This window comes from Sceloporus occidentalis, unplaced genomic scaffold, assembly GCF_023333645.1.
Source record: "Sceloporus occidentalis isolate IW3139 unplaced genomic scaffold, rSceOcc1.0.p SCAF_3, whole genome shotgun sequence".
In the NCBI taxonomy this organism is placed as follows: domain Eukaryota; kingdom Metazoa; phylum Chordata; class Lepidosauria; order Squamata; family Phrynosomatidae; genus Sceloporus; species Sceloporus occidentalis.
Window position 1 is genome coordinate 147,196,440 of NW_028316983.1, and position 27,673 is coordinate 147,224,112.

Genomic DNA, 27,673 nt, shown 5'->3' on the forward strand with positions numbered 1-27,673 from the left:
ATTTTGTACAATGCTTTGGGGAGTTTTGTGAACTACTTTGGGAGGTTTAGGAAAGTGATATATAAACAATTTTAATAAACTAAGAGATAAAACCTTTTGTTTGCACTCAAAGAAATTTTAGAATGGAATTAGCATCTGTAAGCCTGTAGCGGAGTAGTGATTTTTTCTGAATAAGTAGGCAAAACATGCTGTAGAGGATTCGGATGAGTGTTGATAAAGCTAAACAGAAGGTCATTTGTCTGGGAGTGGAGGAGAAAGAGTGAGATGTGATCCCAAGGTAGTGTCAGTCTGCCCAAAATAGTCACTGACCACGGTTTTACAACTTTTGGACAAGATATACATCCTCTCTTTGTTACAAACTAGTAGTTTCATTCAACATCAAAGACGACTGGAGACAGTGCTTATGAACATGCTGTGGATGTACTAATTCTTTATTGTGTTTATGCAAAGCCCTATCTTTGGCAGAGGGAATAAAAACTGGCAGTCAGCTGGTCTAACAGGCGTCTACCACCTTCCCTTCTCTTACTGACCAAACTCTGTTAGCCTTGGCTTGATCTAGCAAGACAATTATTGTCTTGTGTTAACCAAAGTTAGTAAATATATTGCACAAACTTCTCTGGCGGGCCAGACTTGTTCCTTAGCACCCTGTAACTACCTGGATTAACAGACTTTCATCCCTGTTATCTCACCAGATAATATAACTCGCTGCTGATGCAGTTCAGCAGACTGCTCCCAAGCAAGATTTAATGCAGGCTGCCCATTCCATCTCCTCACCTAAGATCCTGTCAGTGCAGTGCTGGTGCCGATTTTAGGGTTAGGGACCGCATGGCAACCATGCAATTCCTAACCCTAACACAGCTGTGTTACATCAGCCCTGCGGTGCAAAAAGAACCCTTTTTTCTGGGTCCTTTTCCTCCTGAAGGAAAGTTGCGCGATTTGCTGCAGTTTCCCTCTGGAGGAAATTAGGCTGACGGCAGCCCACCTTTTTCAGGCTGTCTGTCTCATGCCATTGTAATCCAATGCTGAACTGGGACAGAACAAAGCATTGGAAAAACGAGAATGTGACCAAAATTGAGGTGGACAGATTTACCTATTTCTAATTTTGACAGTTTTGGTAAAAGAGAGCAGGGACAAGTATTTGCAGTTTAGAAATTTGTTTAGAACAGATTACAACAGCTGTAATATGAATAATAAGTCTGGAGCAGGCCTCGCTTACTTGGCCATTCGGATTTCGAGGGTCCCTTTAAGTTTTTCTTCACTATCATTTTCAAAGTACATGAGCCTGGACTGCCGGAGGACAAACCAGCGTTTCTTCCAGTTTCTCCTGGAAAGTGTAGATGACCCACCACCTTTCTTATGTAACCAGCCTTGCTTGAGAGCTTCCTGTTTTGAGCGGAACCACAAGAAAGTCTCATCTTTTAAGACACACCAACGACGCTTCCATGTATTTATCAAGCCACCTGTCAGGAAGGCATGTAAGAAATATGTTTTAAAACATAGCTTTAAAAAAAATAAAGTCCAATGTTCCTTTATTGCTCTGTATTGCTAGTAATAGTGAATTATTACAATATTAGGAATAATGAACAAGCTATGATTCAGATATTTTTTGAAGAAGCCCTCAGGTTCCTAGGAGCAGAAACTGAAAAAAGGATCAATTTAGGTGATCAGTCAGTACTGTGGGACCCCTGTATTGGCATGGGGTCAGTTCCAGGTCCTCCACAGATGTAAAATTATGTGGATGATCATTCCCCATATTATTCAGTGGCAGAGATGTGACCGATGGGCACATGCTTCAGCATGCACAAGTTCATATTGCTGTCACTGAATAATTTGGGTCATGGCAATCCATGGGTGGTTAAAATTGCAAATCAGAAGCTTGCCGATATGTCAGGCCTACTGTACTAAAAACTGCAAAAGTTGTGCCTACTACACTACATACACTACAATCAACCAAATCTGGCTTAAACAGGAGAGTTTCAAGCTGCACTCTCCTTTGACTAGGATCTGAGATATCTGAGATCAGCAGCTTCACCCAACTTTCTTCTCCCAAGCTTCCCTCATTAACACCAGTGATTCAATTTTTCCTTTATAACACAAGCTCAGTAACATAACATTGAGTATTGACATTTGCCTTGTAGGAATGCCTTCCCTCTGTCATATGGTGTAATGAAGCTATCACTCTTATGAATAAAAAAAGAAACACAGGACAGGGTTACATATGACCAAACAGAATGTCAATTATCAGACAGAATCTCAAGAAAACCAACAGCATAATCATCATGTGGACCAAAGCAATTGCCAACTTTTAAGCATCTTCAGTAGCTGTTTGGTTCTATCTGTTGGCATGTTTAGGCACACAGGAACACCATTCAGAAGCATTTCCATCTATGACCAACTGGATCAATGGTCTGAAATGACTTGCTCCTTGGACTTGTTTATTCCTTACGTATTTCTAATCTTTTAGGCTACATTGGAAAACATGGCCCTTCATTTTTATAAATTGAAATACATGTCATGAAACATGCAAACAAATGAGACAACACTGACCATGTTTCCATTGACCATGATTACAGCAACTCTAATTGGTAAAAACACATACTTCCAAGTAGTGTTAGAAAGATTCCACATTATCGTTTCTTCTAAGTGTATTACAATATCCAACAAAGTTACTGACCACTAATATTCAACTAATAAAGAAGGTCACCACATTTTGGTCCTTTAAACTAGTCTGGACTATTTAATACCTTTCATGTGCAAAAAGCTGTGGAAATAAGGCAGGCTGACACAGCTGTAGACTGAATCTCTTCGATAAGAAAGTTCATCATCTGTATCAAACCTGGAGTCAAAATCTTCTTCACTGTCTTCAAACTGGAAGATCAAGATCAACAGAATGTGAAGAATTAATTACTTAATTGACAGAAAAAATAATTTAGGCCATTTCATCACAATCAGGCTCTATTCCAACATACACACATGAACAAGATATTCCCCTTTGATTGCTCCCTTCTTCTATAGTGATAAGAGAGACAGGATGCAAATACTTGAGGTTGAAACCTACTGCCAGTCTCTCAGGGATAATCCCAGAGAGTGGCACAGGGCAGGAATAACATTTGAACTGCCACTTTTTGGCCGGAAATTTCCTTAAAGAATACAAAGCAGTCTTCAAACAACAGATTATATTTGGCAAACATATTGTTTTCATATATAATTGTTCTCCTTCTACCAAGGCAATTCCTCTATTTTTACAGAAGAACTTAACCTCTCACTCATGTGTTACTTCATTTATAGTCAGTAAAAATAATGCTTTTTAAAAAAACAACAGAGAAAAAGTTAACTTTCTGTGAGACTATGGGCATCTCTTGCAATATATCCTCCCCTCTCAAATGATAATGTACCTTCACAGTAAATGAATCTAAACTTAGGTTAGATAAGAGGGTATCGATATTGGATCAGCTTTATTCAAACTGACAGAAATGAATTTCTAAGTTACAAGTTAAAAATCTGTTGCTGTAAAAAGTAAATATTAGAAAATGCTTATTTTAATGAACTGGAAACCTTTAGCCACTTCCTTTTTTGTTTGCTCTAGGAGATTTTCATGTTTTTTCTTCACTATCACTCAAGGCTTTCACAGTGATGATTTGCTGTGATATGCATAGGGCTAGGATGTTTGATTTCATCTGGTGTATTATGTTTCAGACTTCACTGCAATTTCACTTGTGCTTATGGTACACTTGTAAATTACAAAAGCGGAAAAGGAACCTCCTTTGTCTCTCTCTCTCTCTCTCGTGTTATATGCAAAATTTCTGAATCCTGCTGTTAACTGGAGTTGCACTTGGAATACACTGGCAATTCTAATATAATTCCATTGCAATTTTGAAAGTACTGAAGAACTGCAGAAGGCTGCCCCAACAAACAGGGGAAAATCAGTAACTAGATTGCCAATTAAGAACAATTCTTGACAAAAAGAAACATACCATACTAACCTTGGCAAAGTTACCTTTAACCTAGGACATTTTAACATTACTTTTATTCCTTCTTAAAATAGTAAAGAAAAATAATACTCACAGAAGATTGAGCTCCCTCAGAACTAAATCTGTATGCTCCAGAACTGTTGTATGTTCCCACAGAACAGCGATAGTCAGGGGACCACTGACTACTGTGAGAGTTAGAAAAAGTCACGCTGCTTCCAGAAGTAATAGCACCATCTTCATAGTCATCCTGGTCATAATCATAGTCTCCATCAGGAGAGATTAGGTCAGTGGAATTTTGGGGCCTGCATGACACATTTTCTGGCATGCAATATGTGGATTCACCACTCGAGGAATTGTGGAGACTGAGGGAGTCATGGTTAGAAGGAATAAGCGTGCTATTGCCAGTAGCAGGACTTGTTGGAACTACTGTGTCATTCATGTATGGGTCTTCTTCTGAAGAGTCATCACTTGTCCTTATGCCACTTGTCCTTTGATCAGAGTGGCCATGTTCACTTGGATTAGGTGAATCTTTGAAAGCATCATCATCTGCTTCAAAGCCTTCATCAACCTCTTCCTCAGGGTATGGCTGGCTGAAGTTAAAATTGGGCTTTTCAATGCCTGCATTCCCAGTCTGTTCACTTAGTTCTGCACAGAAACCACTGCCTACAGAGAGCGTCCTCTCAATGTTTCGGACACATTCATCAATTTCATCAAAGTTTAGGGATTCCAAGAACTCCTGTGCTGCTCGGCAGGCTTCGTCCTCCAGTCGCTTCAGCTCTTCATCTCGGAGTTGCTGCAGTCTCTGCAATGAGGCCTCTGTCAATGTCAGTTCTTGCTGCTCCTTCATACGTTGCAGGTCTTCAATCTCTTTTTCCAGGCGCAAGATCTCTTCCACCTGCTTATTTTCTTTCTGCTTCTCCAGGTCCCGCTGTAGCTGTTCCTCCTTCTGGGTTTTCTGAATAGCTGCCAGTTCCTGCTGCCGTCTCTCTTCCTCTGCCTGCAACTGCAACACAGAAGATTTCTTATTCTGTCTCCTTGTAAACTACTATAATCCTTCCACAATTTTTACTTTGAAAAGATCACTTTCCCCTTTTGCTTAACAAACAGAAAAAATACCATTACACTGAATTGCAAACAGCAAAAAGTTAAATTGTAGCAAATAGCTTGTGTAGAATTTACATCTCATACAAAATGCAGGAGTGCTGTTGGAAATAGGCAGCAACACATTGAGTAATGTAGGTCTGTTCTGTTGGTGATCCAAGTGCAGAAAGATTATGTTTCTAGCCTCCTCCCATCAGCTATATGTGATATGACACAACTCCTTGTCACAATCTCTTGTCCCACTGCAGATTGCTAGTGGGCGGGAAATTATAAGGAGTGTGGATCACACCAGGTGACACACTAAAGGAGTGGTGTGAAACCACTGCTTTCCAAATATCCACCTTTTTGCAGAAATGGGCTATCGTGTCACGGCATCCTTTTAAAAAGCTGAAGAGATGGTGTGAGTGGGACAAGGCTCAGTGGGAGGAGAAAAGAAAGGTCTTTAATAAAAAATCAAAATTTATTGTTTTTTAAAAAAATATAATCTGTTACAATTTTCTTTTCCAACATCACAGCTTATCAGATTTTAACCACATGAAACCATGTACCTGTAAATACATTTAGGTTGTGTGTATTATATCATAATTTAAAGGTATAACTTTAATTTTGCTAGTTGTTTATGTCTCAGTTATTACCATTACATTCAGTGATATTCAGCATTTACAATTTAAGAGTAACATTAGTACAAAAATAATGACACTGCTGGTGGGAGGGGGATGGAAACATCATTCTTTTGACTCTTGATTGCCCGCAGAACAGACCTCCATAACTCACTGTGGCTACTAGTTGTTAAAGTTTGGGGAGGCAGGTCAGGAGATGATATGTAGATACATATTCAGAACTATGTCTGGGATGTAGGATTTTGGGCATCATGTTCATAACTCTTTACTTAAAATCTTGTAAACAAGAAGAGGAAGATGAGGAAGCAACAGCAGCGAACAACAGATACAAACGATTTTATGATGCTCTTGTGGTCTTTTTACAATCAGTTATCTTATCACCATAGGAGGTTCCCCAAGCAAATGTTATGCACAGTGAGTAATTCAAACACAAAAGGGAAGCATTAAAAAGTTCATAGAACTTACCTGCCGAGCAATACGTTCTGTTTCCTGCTTTTGTCGCTTTCTAAAGAGAATTTTAAAAAGGTTACAAACAGTACCTGCACAAATGTGCTATTTTCAATGAAAACTACATTGTCAATAAGATTTATAATCAACTAATGATATATCCCATACCTTTCTTCTTCTTCTTTCCTCTTTTTTTCCTCTTCTTGCTGTCGTTTTTGCTCTAGTAGCTGTTTATAAATACGACGAGCAATCTGGCCTCGCAGCTGCTTCTGAAAGGTGATGGCTGCTTTCTTCAGGAGCAAGTATCTCCTCCTGAAGTATAAAGCTCTGTAGTTCTTCTGTATGACGACCACATAGTGAAGGACCTTTCTGTATTGCTTTCTGAAATGAGACAAGGATGTATTTATTTGAAGAAGGCTCGATGAACCACATACTGGAACCATGAAACAATGGAACACATTAAAGATCCCAGACAGTAAAGAAAGACAGTAGTAGTTCCCATGGAAAACATGACAATAGTAGATCCTGAATTACAGACAAATCAACAAACCTTCAATGTTTGAAATGCCTGGAGGATATACAGCATCTGTTACTGATTCCTTAGGATGGCTAGGCTCAGACTCTAGCATCCTTGAAAGAGGAAAAATACATCTTGACATAGGTAACATATTTTCATACCATACCATTTTCTATTAGCATCGGTTTCTAACCCACGAAGATGCTGAGACACAAAGAAAGGAAACTGGGAGCACCAGGATAGTCTTCATCTTTAAGATTTTTTGCTCTAGCAACAGATGTAAGGGTCAAGATATATAGGTAGGGCTAATATACACATGAAAAGAAATGAGCTCACTGCACAAACAGCTATTGAACAGCCCTCTATTGACTTGTGGTGGAGTAAACAGATGGGATCTACTTCTCAGACTCTAGCACATAATGCATGACGATAAGTAAGCAAATAAAATGTCATAATTCAGTCACCTAGTACCATTGTTCTTTTATTGCTTGGGGGGGAGGGGAACCAAACTAAATGGTTTAGTCTATTAGATCATCTCTTTCTTCTGCCACTGCAAACACACTAAAACCATAATTGTCCAAATCCCTTCTCTCTTAATACTACAAAAAAGTAAAATGAGATTACACACAAATAACTGATTTGCAAATGACAACCAAGCTATTCAGATAGCATAATTCAGAAATATTTATGTGTTGCTTGGAGAATATTTGAAAAACACACTGCCATAATGGTTCTTCTCTAGACCCACTGCAATGTGTTGATCCAGTTATGCCAACATTACGTGTGCACTAGAAATTTTCTTCCTCGTCTATTTCATAATGAGGCAGTGGCTTATTAAGATCAGTATGTACAAGCTTGTGTTTTCTAGAGGGAGAAAATGCAACAAATAAAATGTTGCTGTTATTGGAAGTCAAGAGGGAAAACAGGAAGTCAAAAGATTATCCATGGCTTCAAAAAAAATTCTCACCCCAAACAAAGGGCAAGCAGCTTAGCAGTTTACAGTTACACCTAAGGTCCTTTGGGATTAGAGTGTGGCTTTGGTGTGGCTTCTGGACTCTTAGGATGCATGTGTCATTTAAACAGCATACCTCCAAAGTGACCTGAAGCAGCTTTATTTTGGCCTAGCTGTATGGGCCCTAATATATGACACAGGCAGGAGAGGCGGCTTACACTGAAACTGCATATATGAAGCTCCAATTCAATCTACTGTTAAACTTGTGTCTCAGGCAGAAATGGCAAGGAAGCTTGAGATTCCAGTGGGCTTGAGGTTTCTTGTTAGCCAGACCCCAAAATCTACTGGTCTGACAGTTATTTACATACCGTGCCATGTAGCCCAGGACATGTGCTCGGATAACCATGGCTGCTTTGTTGACCTCTATCTCTCGTTGTTTCTCCAGCTGGTGCTCCAAAGATTCACGAAGAAATACCTTGAAAAAAGTTCAAGGAATGTTTATGTGTGTGTGTGTGTGTGTGTATATATATATATATATATATATATATATGACACAAAGTTTATCATACATTACATTACTTTCAGAGAAAAGTGAAAAATCAGCTACTGATAATTAAGTCTTCGTTTCCTCCAGAGCACTATCAGTTTTTTCTCAAGGTCCTACACAATGCCTAGGCATGGCTAGTTAAACAAGATTTTAAAAACTAATACTTTTGGATGGTCACTCTGATGCTCATGTGTAAAGGGCACATTCATATTAAGTTATGTTAGAGAAGGTCCACATACTCAGCAAAAGATAGCGTTTGGGAGCAAGGCTCAGATTGTGAATCAGACTGAATCGGTTCAAATGACCCTAAACCACTGAAGTGATTCCGAGAGGGGAACCATGCGCTTGACCCATTTAACCTGCATCTTTTTGATGCTGATTTTTTCAGGTTCTTTTTCGATAAATCGAATCTGCGCAAGCGTGAACCACATGTGGATTGGAATCGATTCAAATTTTCCCTTCGGCCAGCTGGAACTGAATCATTTTGAATCAATTCATTTGTGAATAGGAACCACAAGTGGATTATTTTTTGGGTAAAAATGCGATTGCAACAAATGTAGTGGGGAAAAATGCAATCGGGGCAAAGGTAGTGGGAAGCACGCTCCGCTGTCAAATGAATCCATCGATTCGGATCACACACCGATTTATGTGTAAGTGGGAATGGGGCTATTGTCAATCTGCATTATGAAGAAATATTAGCATAGGTGCAAAACACACTGCATTAATAATCCGATTTGAGACTACTTTAACTGCCCTGCTCAGTGCTAGGGAATCCTGGGAATTGTAGTTTATTATGGCACCAGAGATCTCTAACAGAGAGGGCTAAATGTCTCACAAAACTACAGTTCTCAGAATTTCCTAGAACTGAGCCATGACAGTTAAAGCAATCTCAAACTGGATTATTTCTGCAATGTGTTTTGAACTACAGTCTAAGTACCATGCATGTAAAAGAGGTATATGGATTACATGGGATTTCTTCATGACAGGAACACCACACACTCTATAGCCACATTTTAATGCACTCTCTTATGTGTAATTCTTTTTGGGATTTTTTTAAAATTCTGTTGCAATTATATGGAAAACCTTATATTGACATATCAATTAAGAATAGTAACGGAAATATCTGAACACAATGATTAGCAAAGTTAACAGTGAAGATATATAATTTATCATCTCAAAATATACAAGGACAACTATTAGGCAGCAGAATTGTTTATTTCTTTATTGGTTCTATACTAATTTACACTATCTTAGTCATATATACAGAAATTTGTAAGAGAGCTTTTGCAGACTAATAGCATCATTAAATGTTTATGGAATAATAATCAGTATGGAAATCCAAATCCAGTTCAAACTGGCCTTCAGATTCACCATTCAAGAGTACACCTAAGAAGAAAACTCAGCAAAAATACTTTGTTATGAATAGCCATTGTATTCCTGAAAGTCTGAACTAAGAAAAATGTATGGTGACATTATTTCAACAGACAATCTAGAAATACGTTGCAAGGAAAAAAAATGTATAACTTAATTGAATGTGTGAGTGTTAGTCATGTAACTAATGTTTTGATTTCACTAGTTCCTCTTTCTCACATCTTTACTGATTATAGTGTTCCTGTTTGTTTGTTCTGTCATATTTACAAATTATTGTAATGTACTCCATGCGGGACTGTGTTTGGAAACTGGAAATTTAAGGGGGTTCAAAGCGCTGCAGCCAGGTTGCTGACTGCAACTGGTTACAGGGAACATATATGACCTCCATTGAAACAGCATCACTGGCTACTGGTCCATTTCTCAGTAGAATTCAAAGTGCTATTTATGACCATTAACACTTAATACAGTTTGGTTCAAACTAATCTAATCCATCTCCATGTATGAGCCTGTATGAGTTTTAAGATCTTCAAGGGAAGGCTTTCTCTCAGTCCCACAATCTAGGCCTGTTTGGTGAAGACAGAGACTGCATCCACGCTGCAGAAATAATCCAGTTTGACACCACTTTAACTGCCTTGACTCAATGCTATGGAATTCTGGGAACTGTATTTTGTTGCAGCAGTTCCCAGAATTCCATAGCATTGAGCCAAGGTAGTTAAAGTGATGTGAAACCAGATTATTTAACAGTGCGAATGGCCTCAGAGACAGCTTTCTCATTGGCTGCTGTCAGATTGTGGAATTCTCTCCCATGGGAGCTTAGATTGGCTCCTCCACTTCTCTCCTTTTGCCAGCAGGCAAATACCTTTTTATTCAAGTACAGTGGACCCTTGTTATACGCTGGGGTTTGGTTCCAAGATCCCCCATGTATAACAAAATCCGTGTATGCTCAAGTCTCATTAAATATAATGACATAGCAAAATGGTGTCCCTAATAAAAAATGGAACATCAAGGTAAATTTATACTTTTTTGGAACATTTTCAAACCGTGTATGCTTGAATCCGTGTATAAAAAATCTGTGTATAAGAAGGGCCGACTGTATGCCTTTGGCTTATAATTCATGTGGCCGAAAGGGCTTTTAATGGGGTTGTGCTTTTATCTGTTTTACCATCTTTTAACTGTGTGTTATATGAATTTAACTATGCATTTTAAACCACAATAATGTTTAATTGTTTTTTAACTTTTGTACTAATAATTTTTCTAGCTGTAGCCTCCCCTGTTTTTAACTGCTTGTAAGCTGCCTTAGATCTTATACAAGGAGAAAGGCAAGATATAAATAAACAAAGAAAACTCAACCAAACAAATAAAACAAATAAATAAAAATAGCCATTGTTTGTACAACAGTTTTCTCACTGTGCAAAAACAATAATTGACCTGGTTGTCACTGGTCTGATATTTCAGATAGGTGGAAGGATGGAAATGTTTTACACCAACACCTTGACTAGTTAGAAAGAAAATATTTTTCCTAGTTTAAGACATACAATTTTTTCTTCATTTGTTTAGAATGGCAAGGTCTGTAGCCAATATGTTCTCAAAAATACAAGATAGGATAGAAAATAAAAACCAGTAATACAGATACAAATGAACCAGCTGGATTTCTGGATTAGGAATTGAAGCAAAATCACCTGGCAAAATTCAGTTCTCTATCTATGTTAATACACAAACAGCACTGTAGCCAGAATGTGCTTTTACAGCTGCCCTAGTTTTGCATTAACAATTAATTTTTATCTTACCTTAGATTTTCCAAGTTGCCATTCAGTATTTGTGCTATCATACAGGTGAAGGAGGCTGGTACACTTTCCTTTTAAATCTTCTGGGAGAGACAAATTTCTCATCAGGACCTTGTATCTGTGAAAACAAACAAACAAACTTTTTTAAAAAATTGCTCTGCTTAGACAATACATACCCCATTTAAGTTGCTTCTTTTATCTTTCCTTCAACATGAGGGTTACCTTTTATGAAAGTCTTGAAATGGCCTCCGCACTGGAAAACCGGCCCTTCGGATACGCACTGTCTCAAGCATTCCAGAGTAACGTAGCTGGTTCAGCACAACATTCTGATCAAACTGGTCAGGCATCTAAAAAGCAAAACAAACACAGTTTGCCAAAAGTGAATTTGTGTAGATATGATTTAGGGAGAGCCAGAGATTCATAATTCTGCAGCAAATCTATTGGATTGTATCACTTTTAACTAAGTATTTCCAAACCGATTTTCTCTTTATATTTCATTCTTGTTTACATACTTGTATACATACTTCTTGTATAGTATGTACACATTGTACATACTATTTACACGTATGTAAAACCTACTTATGTTCCAATACCAACCCTGCAGATTAGGAAGATATTAAACTCAGCTACCAAGTACAGTTGTTTAAAAGGGTTGGGGACATACAGCACCCATTAGACCTGACAAGAGAACTACAGAATATGTCCTCAGGTATCACTTCACAAATGAAATGATTACAAAATAAAATGATGATTAAATGCCTAAATTGCCAACATTTTTGCTGGATGTTTGCTTTATTAGCACACTGAGACAGAAATCTAAACTTGGAATTTGGGGAGATGGAGACATGGTGAAAGTTAATAAGAAAAGCATCACCTGTGTCCAACTATTGTTAGAGAAGGTGGCAACCTTGCTTCCAAATACAATAAGCAAAGACACAATGACAGAGGCAAACCCAGGCATAGGGTTTCAGTCACTGTTTAATCCAATCAGTATATCAGTCTCATTTCCCTTCATTTCTATTTAACAGTCCTAAATTGTTGACAGAAGTACTGCAATATAAAAGAACCTTGGCAATAATATAATATAATGGCTTCTCAATCGTGAGCTTTGGGAAAACTAAAACACGTTGATTTGTATTCCAAGGTAACAATCAAATCCTACTTGTAAGGCAAATGCCAGTGATACAAACTATGGGTTTAATTTCCTTAGAAATAGCTGAGAACTGGCTTACTTAAAGAAAAATGCTCCTCATCTATTCTTTTCTTTGAAGATTGCAGGGAACTGTATAATAAAGCATTTATTGATAACTACAACCTTTGAAAATTATAATCTGAAAACAAGTAGTAAATTGCTGTTTATTATAGTTAAACTCACATTCAATGTTTTGAAAAATACTTTCTGGTACGTAAATAAGTCAACAGGGAAATTGAAGGCACATGCACACACAAATGGGTTCATATGAGAGGCAGGAAGAGAGAGAGGAAAGGACTGATTTAAAGCCTATGTTTAATGTTATTGATCCTGAAGAAAAAGGCAAGATTGTATTAACAGGGGTGTCATTTTCAGCTCCACATTAAAAGACAAATGTTACAAAGCCCCATTACTCAAGTGTTTGTATCTGATGTCCCAAAAGAACCAATGATTTTCCATAACATGTTCTGGAGCCTTAGTGAGAGATCAGACCTACACAAACACAGAAGGCATGTCAGCTGTTCACACAGGTACACATAAGATAAATAAAAGGCTTTTAATGTGGGATTAAGCTGGGGTGTGATCTGAGCAGCAAATCCAGCACTGTAAATAATGGAATCACACTGCATTATACATTTATCAAACATCTAATCTCTGTATAAAACAAACACATACTTCTTCATGAAAGCAGCCGCAGTGTCTACAATAAATGCCATGTGGTAACCTGATGCCAAGCTATGCATACTTACCTTTCACCATGGGAGCTGTGCTTTAAGCCCAAATGAATTTACTCATCTGTTTTGTCTCATAAAAATGTCCACATGCAGTAATAAAGCATTATTGCAATAATAAAACATTCCTGACACACAACAAAGACTTTTTTGTCATCAGGATGAAGACGCAGAAGTGTTCAAACACCTTGTGTAACCAAGAGGAATATTTTGAAATAGATGAAATTCAATAATAACAATAATAATACACCTCTGAAAAGCATTCCTTTTAATTTATGTGTTGTCTTTTCAACGTACACATTTTGTACAGCCATAAAATGTGCAAATTTAAACGTGTTAAAGTAGTACTTTTCTAATAACTTATAGAAATTCCTCATGCACAACACTTTTCCTTGAAATAGTTTCAGGATAGATACATACAGGGTACTGGAAAGGAGGTATGACTCTATGACATGAAATCATGTCTGTTTACAGGGAGAGACAAGGGTAGTTTTAGGTGAGGATAGCAAAATGCTTAAATGGAGATTTAAACACAACAGAATAAATGTTTGCAAAACTCGCTATAAACTTTCAGAGAAGCGGAGTAAAAGAAAGAAAAAACCCAAGAGAAGCTTTGCATTCTATGGCATTCAGCTCAATACTTTCCAGCACTCGCTCCCCAAAACAATAAATGCCCATCAAAAACTAAAGGGCTCAACTCCAAGGATACCCAACAGCTAAGTTATCACTCACCATTTTACAGGCACATTTTGGATTCCTTTTTCTGCAAGGGGTTGCCAAAGGAAAGCAACTGCCACCACTGACCTTTTTCCCTGCCTGGCTAAAGACACTGAACAATAATGAACACTATGCCTGGTGCTTTAAAAAGTGCTCAGTTGCGATGGCAACCCCTCCCTTTCGGAGGATAATTAGTGTGGTGTGGCTATGAGATCTTGGGAGGGGGGGATGGACAGAAAAACATGCAAATGAAAGAGGCAAGAGCAACAGATTTGTGTGCTTCTTCTTGCAGAGAGAGAACTCTCTGCATCTCGAAGGGGATTTACACACTGGAGAGTCTTTACTGGAGCAGCAAAACTGATGACTGTTGTTTATTCATTAATAGATAAAAACTGGAAAGTCAGAGATCAGAGATACTGCATTCTTCAACTGTCTCTTTGAAATTAGTCACTCAAACCCAAGACGGAAAGACATAAACATATGAAGCATACCTTTGGAAGTCAGCGTGGCATAGTGGTGTGAGCACTGGACTACAACTCTGGAGACCAGGGTTTGATTCCCTGCTCTGCCACAAAACCCACTGGGTGACCTTGGGCAAGTCACGCTCTCTCATTCTCAAGGGATGGCAATGGCAAAGCCCCTCTGAAGAAACTTGCCAAGAAAAAACTTGCCCTGTGAAAGGTTCGCCTTAGGGTCACCATGAGTCAAAAATGACCTGAAGGCACATATCAACACAACAACACCTTGTCCTTTGCTCCTCATGCACTATCACTTGTAGTCAGGAAGATTTATTCCTTCCCTGTTGAAATTCCTCTGGGGCATGACTGACATGGCTACCTGACAATTTTACAATGCAACTGAATTACAACCCAATATTATGTCTTCTAGAAAAAGCCCAGAAGATGGGTTCATTTCACAGATACAAGTCTTATCATCCTCTGATGAGAGTTTTTCTTCCAAATCAGATTGGTTGGAGTGGGTGTCAGTGCTTCCTTTCTGTTATCGCACAGTGATGCAGCCCACTTGCCTGAGTAATCAGGATCCCTCTGCCTACACAGCATTTTCCTCACCATGCTCTTTACTCAAGGACACATCTAGTCTGGATTGTGTAAATTATTCTGAAGTGGGTGATCCTGTACAAGTCATGGATTGAGAAGGTCTTTGGGGAGTCTCTAAGTCTGTATCTGAGGTTGTATAATGGCTAGGAAGTTGGCTCAAATCCATGCAAGCCATTCTTTCTCAATCCCTTCCTGCAACATGGGAGAAAACAGTACTGATTCAAACTTTCAGGGTAGTTCTAAGGAATCCAAAGAATTTTGAAGGCTTTCCAACTTTGGATTGGACAGCAAGCACTAACTACAGCTAAATGTAATAGCAAACCATGATTGGTGAGAAGCTACTATGAGGAAATCACAGACCAAAGGGGAGGAAGAAGCACACAAACTGTTTCACTTTCATCCCAGTTTTCAAGGCTCTCTATAGTCTAACTCCTAATTTAGTCCTGAACAGAGTAGAACTAGACTAGACCATCCAGAGTAGTACAGTGGTTGAGTGCTGAGCTGAGACTCAGGAGATCAAGGTTGAAGTCCCTGCTCAACCATGGAAATCTACTAGATGACCTTTGCCAAGTCACACACTGGCAGCTGTATAGGAAGGCAATGGCAAACTTCTGAATAAATCTTGTCCCAAACACTTGTGATAGGCTCACAATAATTTGGATCAACTTGAAGGCACATAAGAACAAGGGTAGAGCCAGTACAATGTGCTGGTTTGGGACTATAACTCTGGAAAGCAGGGTTTTATTCCCTGCTTGGTCACATACACTCAGCCCCAGAAAACCCTGTGATAAGTTTGCCTTAGGGTCAGTGTAAGTCAGAAATATACAACAACAACAACATCTACTGAATCCATTAGATTTACCAACTCACCATTTAACAATTGATTAACCAATAAGATGACAGCCAGTAAGTGATCAGCTCAGATGTGGAATATATATATACTTGATCGTTTTTTTAAAAAATGGATTTACCATTCATTGTTATTGCCGTGTGTCTTCAAGTCATTTCTGACTTCTAGTGACCCTATGGTCAATCTATCAAGAAAGTTTCTTGGCCAGATTAATTCAGAGAGGAGTCTTCCATTGCCCTTCTCTGAGTCTGAGTGTGTGTGACTTGTCCAAAGTCACCCAGTGGGTTTCCATGGCCGAACAGGGATTTAAACCCTGGTTTCCAGGGTCAATGTCCAATATGCAAACCGCTACACCACACTGGCTCTCTTACCTTCCATATTTCGAGGTATAGCACACCTCAAGGAAATAAATCCAATTTGTCATTGGAAATCTAAACATTTCCAATGTGCACAAATATGGATTCACATCATGAACTTACAGCCATTAATGCATCCATTAGAAACATATATACAAAGGTACTGACAGACTAGTGTGACATATCACCTTCACTTGAAAACCATCATTTGTATCATTTGTATAAGAGGTTTAGGGTAATGGTCTAAATGGAAAAATCCTATTTGACCAGCATTGATAACTATCCAAATGTCACTGTAAACCCCCTTGATACCTTCCTCGCTTAATAAAGAACTATATATAAAATTAGCTTTGAAACTACAGTTTATTTCCAATAGGCCTGTACAGATCTATTTCAGCCATTCCTTTCAAAACCTTGGGTTCAGTAATTGGAAATAATTTATTAGTAAATAAAACACTCCCATACCTTCTATTATGAGGAAGGGTTTGGAAGCAATAGAGCAAATGAAAGTATTAGCTTGTTTTTGCACTCTAAAGTTGAATGAACCTAGTTTCTGCCATACACAAAAGGAGCTAATCCAGTATTTGCAGTATTTGCCCCTTCCCCTTTGATTTTTCCACATTTTGTTCTATTACAATTTGGAATTGAAATGAATTTGATTGGCAGTGTTACCACTTGATATACACAGGATACTCAACACTGTGAGGGTGCAACATGCTCTTACTGTGTCAGAAAAGTGAAGTAAACCAAATTTCAGGTCGCAATGCAAATAAAATGTGGAAAAGTGAAAGGGGTATAAGGCATTGTATTACCTCTCTCAATCATTTCTTAAATGATTATAGAGAAAATCTAAAATAAGCTGATTAAAGGGGAAGGTGAGAAGCATAATGTTAGTACAATACTATCCAAAACATAAACCTCAGCGGAAACTGCCACTGTATATTGGGCAAGTACATACTGGGCAGCAGCTTTAGATAATAAAAAATCAGCACAATCACAGTTGTGTAATTTTCAACTCAACTGGAAATTTGCTAGAAGGCTTTTTAGCTCAAGGCTTCAACTGTCTAGGAGTTTATGTGCTTGAAAATCATGATCTCTTAAGCTGATAGCTATCTGGTCTGAGTTGCCTTGAGCCAGATGAAGTGTGAAGCTGGTGTCAAAACAGGGATCACTGGGGGAAACTCCCAAGAGCAGACATCTTGACATCCTACCCCCAAACCCCAAATCCTTTTCTTGTACAGGTTGAGTATCTCTTATTTGAAATGCTCGGGACAAGAAGAGATTTGGATTTTGGAAACCTGTATTTACATATACATAGATAATGAGCTATCTTGGAGATGGGTCCCAAGTCTAAACACAACATTCATTTATATTTCATATATACAGTGCTACCTCGGGTTACGAAATTAATTCGTTCCGCGGCGCCGTTCGTAACCCGATACATTTCGCAACCCGAAAAGGCTTTCCGTTAGCGCTGGAAAGCCGCTAGCCGCGCTTCGGATTTGAATTTCGCGCCGAAACGTGCCGAAATGATTTTCGTAACCCGAAAAATCTTTCGTTACCCGGAACAGTTTTTTCCAATCTAACTTTTTCGTACCCCGGAAATTTCGTAACGCGATCAATTCGTATCCCGGGGTACCACTGTACTTTATATACATAGCCTGAAGGTAATTTTACACAATATTTTAAATATTTTTTTTGCACGAAACCAAGTTTGTATACACTGAATCATCAGAAAGCAAATGTGTCACTATCTCAGCCACTCAAGAAAAAAGTTTTGGTTTTTTTTTTTTTAATATTTCAGAACTTTGCATAAGAACAACTCAACCTGTATTTATTTATAGTCTTTCTCAGCATGAGCTGGTAGAAGCCCACAACAACTTCTTACAAGTCTGTTATGGATGCCAGCAGAATGCAATTAATCACTAAAATATATATTTATGGGAGCAATTAACAAACAGAACTTAATAGTTCAATTAATAAGGACGATGTTTCGGTTCTCGATCCGTTATCACATCATAGTAAATCAATTCCAATCCACATCTCGTTCACAATGGCACTGAATTGATTTGTGAATTCGATTCTTCAAATTGATTCTGATCTGCATGTGGTTTACACTTGTGTGGAATCAATTTATCCAAAAAGATGCAGAAAAAATCAGCACCAAAAAGACGTGGTTTAAATGGATGTAGCGCATGGACCCCTCTCCGAATTGCTTCAGCGATTCAGTTCAAGTGAGAACCAGGGTCATTTAAACCGCTTCAAATCAATTTGCAAACTGCTTTAAAACATAGTGGGAATGAGGCCATAGTACAAATAAAAATGAAATGGAAGCAAAAATGTTGTTACGTTTCTTCTAGTTTACTGTGATTACTGTATTTGCATTCCCACAGCAAAAACTGTAGGGAAACCATTTTGCACTTGGCTCATTCATCACAAATATTCCCATTTTATGGATGTGTGCTTAATTTATGGCTTGTCCAAGAGTTTACAGTGAGTCTTTGACTGAACAAAGATTTTCAATAAAGTAAATCTCTCTCTCTCTCTCTCTCTCTCTCTCTCTCTCTCTCTCATTTGTTTATGGCAAATGGAAAACAATACACAGTTAAGAGACTAATAGGCAGCAAGTGGACTGCTGAGTTTCCAACAATAACCTGGATGACAATGCAGAACTTAGAAAGGAAGTATAGAATGGAGGATTTCAAAACAACTAAATTTTGCAGCTCTCTAAAACTGAGCCCACTTCCCCCTGGCAGCTTCCCCAATGAAGATTGCAATTAAACAGAAAAGCAAAATGGGAACTTTTTTTCATAGATGAGGCACTTTTTAGAAGGGAGATTTAACAGTTATGTTCTTGGTGTAGTGCAGAGATAGCAATCATGTAGTTCTCTAGAGGTTGCTGGACTGCTAATCCCAATATTCCTTAATGTGTAGGCTAGGGCTGCTGAGACTTGCAGTCGAACATCTGAAGGTCTGCCTGAGTCGCACCGCTGGTATGGTGGGACTGCTTTCACTAGTATGTTTGAACTAGTGGTGGTCAATGTGGGGATTGGTATACCTGCTGTCTAGTTTGTAGGTGTATGGCATGACACCATGTCCATCAGTCTCAAAATTACCATCACACCCAAACAAAGCCAACATCTGGAAGCATACTGGAGGACAGAGTGGACAAATTCTGGAAAACTGTTAGAAAAGCTTTTCTGGTTAACAAAATACAATGTATCTGCTTTTCTCTCTGTATTTGTGATTTTTTTTAACCAAACAAAATCTTTACTTTATGTACAAATCACATGGAATTACCACTAGTCCTAAGCCCATGAAGCTGTGAATAGAAAATCTTTCCTGCTATAAAATCACTAGCCCTGAACATGCTACAGTACAGTGATATAAATGTAATGAAAGAAGCTGTGTGTGTGTGTGTGTGTGTGTGTGTGTGTGTGTGTTTCTATTTTGCGTATAGGGATTGTTCATCTCTTTAGGGAAAACAAGGGAAATGCACACGGTCCATTCCTTGACAGGCACATTTTTGCCATTGATAGATCAACATATGTTTCAACAGAGCTCTCTTTTGAGGCAACATTGACACAGACTACAGAGCACACAATGACTCTGAACATGAGGCTTATGCACACCTCTTATATCAGGGGTAGGCAACCTTTTTGAGTCGGGGGCCAGGTTGCTGTCCCTCAGACAACTGGGGGGCCGAAGCCGGGGGTGGAGCTTCCATCTTCCAGGGGCGGAGCCACATGCCAGGGTGGAGCTTCCACCCTCCAGGGGCGGAGCCACTCACTGGGGGTGGAGCTTCCACCGAAGCATCATCATCATCACCACCACCACCACCACCACTGTCATTGTTACAGCAGACCTTTGTTACAGCACTTTGGAAAGTCACACTGTCTCACCTTCATAAATAATAAAAATAATGAAATGAAATAAAAAGCAATAATAAAAATAATGAAATACAATAAAAAGCAATAATAAAATAATGAAATACAATAAAAAGCAATAATAAAATAATGAAATAAAAAAAACAAAAATAAGTGTTATATATTTTAAAAAATTAATGGAAAAAACCCAAGGCAGACCTGAAATAACTCACCTTTCCACCTCCTCCCCCTCTTTCTCATCCTCCTCCTCGTCCTCTTTCTCATTGAGAGGGCATTTTGCAGAAAGAACACCCAGGGCAAGTAGTAGTAGTAGTAGTAATAATAATAATAATACTAATAAAGTTACAAGCAAGGAAATTACTAAAATGCAATTGAAAATAAACTGCAGCAAGCATGCACACTGTGTCAACTTTTTTTACTTTTTTCAACTTTTTTCTTCTTCAACTGTTTTTACTTCAGCTCACCCCCTCCCCCACTGAACCTTACCAACCTCTCGCTGTGGCTGCAGCTGCAGCTGCCGCTCTGGCTCCCTTTCTCCCTGGCTCTGCACTCCTTCTGCCTCCTCCTCCTTTCCCTGCTCTTAGGGAGGAGGAGGAGGAGGAGGGCGGAGGGCGAGGTGGATCCTGCTGCAGGCCCACTGCAGCCCCTGGAGTCCTGTTGGAGTGCTCCAGGGGCTGCACCGGGCCTCCTAGATGGGCGGCGCCATTTTGTTTTTCAAAATGGCGGCCAAAGTCTCGCGTGACCTTTGCCATCCTGAGGTCATGCGAGACTTTGGCCGCCATTTTGAAAAACAAAATGGCGGTCGGAGCGGTGCGAAAACGGGGGCAATCGGCGGCAGGACTGTGCAGGGGCCGGCAGGAAGGCCTTGGCAGGCCGGATCTGGCCCGCAGGCTGCCGACCCCTGTCTTATATGTTTCTAATCAGGTTAAAAAATAAGTATGCATAAGGAGAAAAACATTGCCTCCACACTGTCAATATGCACAGAAACTATAATCTTATAATAGTTTAAGAGTGTTATCTTAAAATGTCTTATAGTAAACTTAAGGGTCTGTACAGACAGGCCAAAATAAAGCTGCTTTGGGTCACTTTGGAGGTATGCTATTTAAATGATGCAGGTGTCCTAAGAGGCCAGCAGCCGCACCAAAGCCACGCTCCAGTTCTAAGGACTGGAGCGTGGCTTTGGCACAGCTTCTGGACTCTTAAGAAGCCATTTAAACAGCATACCTCCAAAGTGACCCAAAGCAGCTTTATTTTAGCTTGTCTTTATGGGCCCTAAGATTCAAGTATAATGTGTCAGTGTTCAACGCACCTTAAATTTGCACATGTGTGTGTGTGGTTATGTGCACACACCTAAAGGCCAGGGCCAATAAACTGAGCAGGACCCATGGGATGCCTTTCTACCCATGAGAAAAAGACACTGTTTAAAATATTAAAGGTACTGAGGCGAAGAGGCAGTTTGAGCTTTTCCTTTAGCTTTAGGGCTGACAAATCTTACAAGAAGTGGCAGCAGGAATCCGAGCACAGATCCCAGCTGGAAACTGGACAGAACCTCCTCTCCACCTGTGAAAATGCTGTTCCCATTTCTTCTCAGGTCATCCTAATTAAAGCCTACAGTCCCTGCTGGATAAGCCTCAATCTGGCCTCTCCCCTTTTTGCCTCACTGTTATCGGTCAGTGGTCTTCCGCTGAAGAAAAATCAATCAGGCTTCTGGCTAGTCACAGATTTGCCCATTTGACAAAATCATGCTGTGAAACACTAATTAAGAGACAGCTGTCCTCTCCCACCTAACTCCCAATGACCAAAAGGCAGGCACATCATTGTTTATGGCAATGGGCAGGAGGTCTGGGCCACGTGTCTGAATAAAGACTGTGCCATTGCTAACACAATATCCCTGCTTTAAAGTAACAGATGCACTCTTCCCTGCACTGCATACAAACTAATGTCAGAGATTTTATGGCACTTACACCTCTTAGCAGTAGGAGATTCTTTAAACCATATGGATAGGTTTTCAAGTGATCTTTGATATCTTGGTAGATTCTTGCCTTGTCCTGACCTCTCCAACTTAGATACTTGCTTTACTTCACATGCAAACCTCACTTCTATGTATACTTGTTTTGAACATAGCAGGTTAAAATACTGAAGCTGTAAGCCAATTAAATCATCATCTAGCATTATTTGGTTTTAACCAATTCAATTTAAATTAATTTCCACTTTATCAGAAAATTTAATACAGTTGCCTTTATGGAATGACTTGGAATTAAATATGCAGACGCTGCTAATCCCAGTTGGAAGGTAAATTATTTTTTTAAAAATATTTTTCATTTCCTATGTACCCTAGGGCCAGAATGGCCTCCACAAATTAAAAACAAGTATATTTAAACTTGATTTAAAATTTACTCTATATTAAAAGCCTTTATTAGGGTTTTCAAAACCCTACATTACGTTTTAGTTTAACAATCAACAAATTACAGATAGTAGCCTTAACCTACAGAATTTTAAAACCAAGCAGAGTTATAGATTTGCTGATGTAACAGTTCATTTAATTCAATGAAGGACTTAAAAAAATTTATACCTGTGTTCCACTGAAAAAAACATGCAGACATATTTTAAAAATATTTTTGTGGCCAGCAGATTATTCTTATCAGTCAGTAACAAAGAAACAGTTGAAAAGCAGCAAGTCTTTCCTAAATGGTGCATAATTAAAATAAACTTGCATTTAAAGTAACTGTGGTATTTTTTTGTTTCTTCCTGTACAATATTGACCAAAACTTCTTGCCGATTGAAGCTAGAGCATAGCCTTTGTACACAGATGAAACCAATAAGCTTGTTCAATGAAACTACAGTGGGCTCTTGGTATCCGCTGGGGTTTGGTTCTAGGACACCCATATGTATATCAATGCAACATTTGCCTGAATAAGATGCTGTTTTGGGTAGATGTTTTATGAAATATCAGTGTTAGATTTAACTTGTTGAGTAGTGGAAAAGTTTTAACAAGATAAAAAAAAAGGTTTCTGTTCAGATGAGAGATATTCTGGACTATGAAATTGAAAAGGTTGTCCTACTGGTTTAAATGAGAATTTGGAATATCAGATTTTATTAGACTGTTATGACTGCTTTATGTCCTTTAGTGTTCTCAGTACTTATATTTTCACAAGTGGTATACCTTAATGTAGTTACTTTCTTGGGTAAAGAGACTTATTCACATGGGGTTAGTCTAAAGCTATAAATCTACAAAGGAAAGGAGCTACATGGAGAGTTCTCATATGTTTTCTGACTTCTCAGTCGCTTCCAGAGTGCACAAACTCTTATCAAGTTGGTAAGAGACCAATTTTTATACAGCAGAAGGAAGAACGTTTAATATGTAACAGAACTGTTTTATTTCTGTATGCAATGTGGTAAGAGTAGCCATGGAAGACACTTTTCTCTTTCATGAGAAAGGATTCAGGTCTTTTATGTTTGCAATTAGTGTATAATCCTCTGAATGTCAATATACTTTTGCAGTATTTACAAGGAATTTATGTAACTTTTCAAGTATTTATAAGGAATATAAGTGCTATAGAAATTAATTGTTTTTCAGTATTTACAGTTACATATTCTTAAAAAAAAATGGGGGAAATAATTTTAATGCAATTATCTATTTTAAATGCATTTAACCAGAGTCTGCCTTTGATGAAGGAATGATAGACGTCTTTGAAACATATTGAACATTTTAACAAATAAAACTTGAGTACGGTATTTGCTTCTTGCTTAACTTTGTTTAAACAACTGCTAACCATCAGCCATGTTCTGTGGTCTTTCAGGTGCTGAACCAACTACTGCTTTTCCTAATCCCAGACTAGCAGCAAAATCAGGAAATTTCCTGAGTGTCTGGTGGACCACCATGGGCTGTGTTTGACTGGGTAGACCACACATTGTGTAGATCTACTCTCAGATGATATAAGTCAATACCATCTGTGATGATGTTTCCTACCCACCACAAGTGTTACATCAATTCTGCACTGGTTTCACTCACATTGCTGCCCTCCAGCATTTGCTGTTATTAACTACACTAATTCAAAATTACCCTATTTTATGAAAGCAAAACATGCTTCTCAATGACTAACTCATTCTTGCAAAGACTGCATTTGAATTCAAAGAGCAAAAAGGGTCTAGATATACACAATCCTGTTGCAGAAGAAGATCGGACCTTTATCCAACACGTAAACATTCCTGATTCCAGCAAGTTTTGGAAAAGAGACAAGGAAGCAATTAAACACTACTCTGAACTTTCTCCTTGGCTTATTAGTAAAATTGGCCAAGAAGTCGTAACAGGAATTTAGCCAGCCTCAGCACACAGCTAATATTTAATATGTGTAAATTAGGAAACCTAGGAAATATTTGACCGAGTAGCTTTGTGTTGCTAGGAAACCAAGGGTCAGGCAACATTCAAAGGCCAAATTTACCCCCATTCCCTTGATAAACGCATAGAGCTGCTTTCATTCCAAATTCTGACTCTGTGAGCTGGGACTAAGGAACCTAGTGACCCTGCCACTCTCACAACCTAATTGTGATGCAGGGCTCCTAAGTTACACCCTGATCTCTCAATATAGATCCGCTTTTTTAATACACAGGAGGATGGGGAGCAAATCATACTGCCACCTGCCGGTTTTCATCACACAGCTTCTATTCTTAACAACAGCTGGGCACTTCTTGCATGGCTAGTCTCTGGAGGCATTCTTACAGAAAGGTGGGATTCCTAAAAGAATCTGACTGGCAGTGATTTTAGAATTACCTTGGTACCATGTGTATCAATCAGGAACTATGGTCCAAAACACACTGCAAAAATAATCCAGTTTAAGGCAGTTCTGGCTCAGTGCTAGGGAATCCTAGGAATTGTAGTTTACTCTGGCACCAGAGCTCTCTGAGAGAGAAGGCTAAATGTCTCACAAATTTACAGTTCCCAGAATTCCCTAACATTGGGACAGGGCAGTTGAAGTGGTCTTAAACTGGGTTATTTCTACAGTGTATTTTGGACCAATGTCCCTTTTGCTCTTAGTGAAGGACCTCATTTATAAGGGTTGATAAACTAATCCCTCTATGTTAAAAAGGACATTTCCCCCAGTAAGGTGCTTAGGAGAAGGGTTGGCTGGTGCTTTTTGTAACAGTTTGAAAGAAATTACCAGATCACTTGGCAATATGCCTGCTTCCTCTTCCCTCCCAACGTAACTCTCTCCTGTTTGCTTGGATTACCATTAAATCTGCACTGATGCCAACTCAATCAATCAATCAATTTTATTTACGGTCTTTGACCAAAGTATCTAAAAATATATATTAATATTAATCAGTAAAAGCAAATTTACAAATATACCAGTACATCTACATAAAATCAGTTAAAACACACATGTGCATATAGACAGGTAGCGCCTCACACCAGGATGGAGGGGCCTATCTTCTAGCATCCCATTTCCAACTGTTAACAATAATTCTGGTCCTTAGTGATCTGTCTGTGTGTAGCAATGACAGCTACACAGAATCAAGCCATGTTCTCAATTATTTGTGAGTCTGCATCCTCAAGCAGTAATGTCAAGTACTATTCATCCTGGGAATTTTTGTAAAACTGGGTAAATTAAAGAGGAGTTCACACCTTGATAGAACGGGAACTGCAACATGATGTGAAGAAGTGATTCAACTGAAGTATCTGAACATAAGCATGCCCAATTCTCATAAGGGAGCTTCTTATATTTTCCTTCCAAAACTGCAGAAGGAAGGACGTTAAAACAAGCTGTAGTGAAGGGTGCCCTAAGTTTGGGTGCTGTTAGCTTGGCCAAATAGGTTGGCCTAGCAAAAGTCACTTCCAATCTTCCTAAAACTGGAATATTCCTAATTTTACCCCTGTGGTTCTGTAATTCTATATTCCAGATATGCTGTCTAAAGGCTGATATTGCCCTTTCATGGCCCATTTATATCAGGGTTATCTGGGAGAATCTACATCATTGATTTCAAGGAGGAGGAGTACTGATCTGATAAAACCAGTGGAGCCAACCTACATGGAATAAACATAAGTTTAAGCCAGAAATTAATTATCAGAATCCACACTAGTGCTTTGGTGATCCGGTCTCAAGACACATTGCTGTATTTAACACACAACATGGCAATGAAAATATACCTCAGAAATTTTGTCTGTAATATCTCAAGACTTATTGAAATTATCATAAGTACAAATTCGGGCTCCATTTGGCTGCAAAAACTTGTATAGTGGCGGGTATATATTGTCCTCCTCTGGTATAGAAAAAGCCCTTCTGGTGGGCCTTCCCATCTGACCCTGTGTAAAAAGAAATAGCTCTATCCACCTCTACTCCAACTCACTGACTATGTTTAGATAAGAATTTTAACTTTTAATTCTGTTTATTGTATTACGAGGGCTAATTTTTGTTTAAATTACCATTGTTGATATTATTTGTATTGTGCCGTATTGTTGATTGTATTTTATCTGGTTATAATCCCACATTGATCCATAGGGAGAGGCAGGAAATATAATATTAATATTAATAATAATAACGTTCCTATATGCACTTTTAATTGCCAATTCTGCCTGGAGTTTCCATGCCCCTGATGCCTGAAAGACTACTCCTAGGTATTTAAAGCTATTTACCTGCTCTATTGTTACACCATTTATTTGCCATTTATGACTAGTTTTTTTTTCTTTGAAAAGACAAGTATCTTGTTTTTATTATAATTTAGTATTAGGGCTTCATTATGGCAGTATATAGCTAATTATGTAAGTAGTCTTCTCAGGCCAATTTCAGTATAAGACAGCTGACACCAACTATATTTAATAATATCCAACTTTTCTCTTAAACTAGATGTGCATGTCCTGTTCTCAAATTCTAAATATGCTGGGATCCCCAGTTGGCATTAACTATCTCTAGCATTTGTAATGTAAACTCCTGTTTATAGCAAAGAAGGGGGGGGGGGGGAAGAGAAATCTGTAAAATAGAGAAAAAGAGGGAAGAACACACTTTCCTGAGACAAACACCTCAATCGCTAACCATGGTTTGTAGAGAATGCACTAAGCTACAGTTACATGTAATCACAAATTTCAAACTAATCATTGGAGACTTGAATGCTAAAGTTGGCAACAAAAAAGAATCAAAAATAGTAGGAAGTTTTAGATTAAGAACAAGAAATAAAGAAAGAGAGGAGTTTATCGCATTCAGTTTAGAACAGCCCTTGAGTGTTCTTAAAGGGACCGTTCTGGGGATGGGAGGCGGCGGGGAGCGCTTAGCGTTCTTGAAAATCGGACTTCTAGAACGCTTCCAGAATGGAAGGGGAATGCTCGGGGGTGGCGGCATTCCCGCTGTATGATATACAGTGTTCCCTGCTGCCTCCCGTCCCCAGAATGGTCCCTTTAAGAATGCTCAAGGGCCGTTCTAAGCTGAATGCGATAAACTCCAGAGTATCAGATAGAATTCTGTGAGGCCAACAATCTATTCATTGCACATACCTGCTTCATACTGCCAGATAGGAGACTATACACCTGGACATCACCAGATGGTAAACACAAAAGCCAGACAGATTACGTAAATGAATGTA

General features: G+C 38.7%; 1 protein-coding gene across 1 annotated transcript in view; it reads right to left on the reverse strand.

Annotated features, from left to right (window-relative positions):
- The window catches only part of LOC149316943 (unconventional myosin-X), a 199,075-nt gene that overhangs the window by 30,985 nt on the left and 140,417 nt on the right, over nt 1-27,673 (reverse strand). Inside the window, exons 20-27 of the mRNA XM_089516575.1 lie at nt 11,533-11,657; nt 11,314-11,428; nt 7,977-8,083; nt 6,308-6,520; nt 6,158-6,197; nt 4,066-4,974; nt 2,745-2,868; nt 1,217-1,460 (exon numbers count right to left, since the gene is read on the reverse strand). Of these exons, the coding sequence (XP_089372701.1) occupies nt 1,217-1,460; nt 2,745-2,868; nt 4,066-4,974; nt 6,158-6,197; nt 6,308-6,520; nt 7,977-8,083; nt 11,314-11,428; nt 11,533-11,657 (1,877 nt within the window). The remainder of the gene's footprint in view (nt 1-1,216; nt 1,461-2,744; nt 2,869-4,065; nt 4,975-6,157; nt 6,198-6,307; nt 6,521-7,976; nt 8,084-11,313; nt 11,429-11,532; nt 11,658-27,673) is intronic.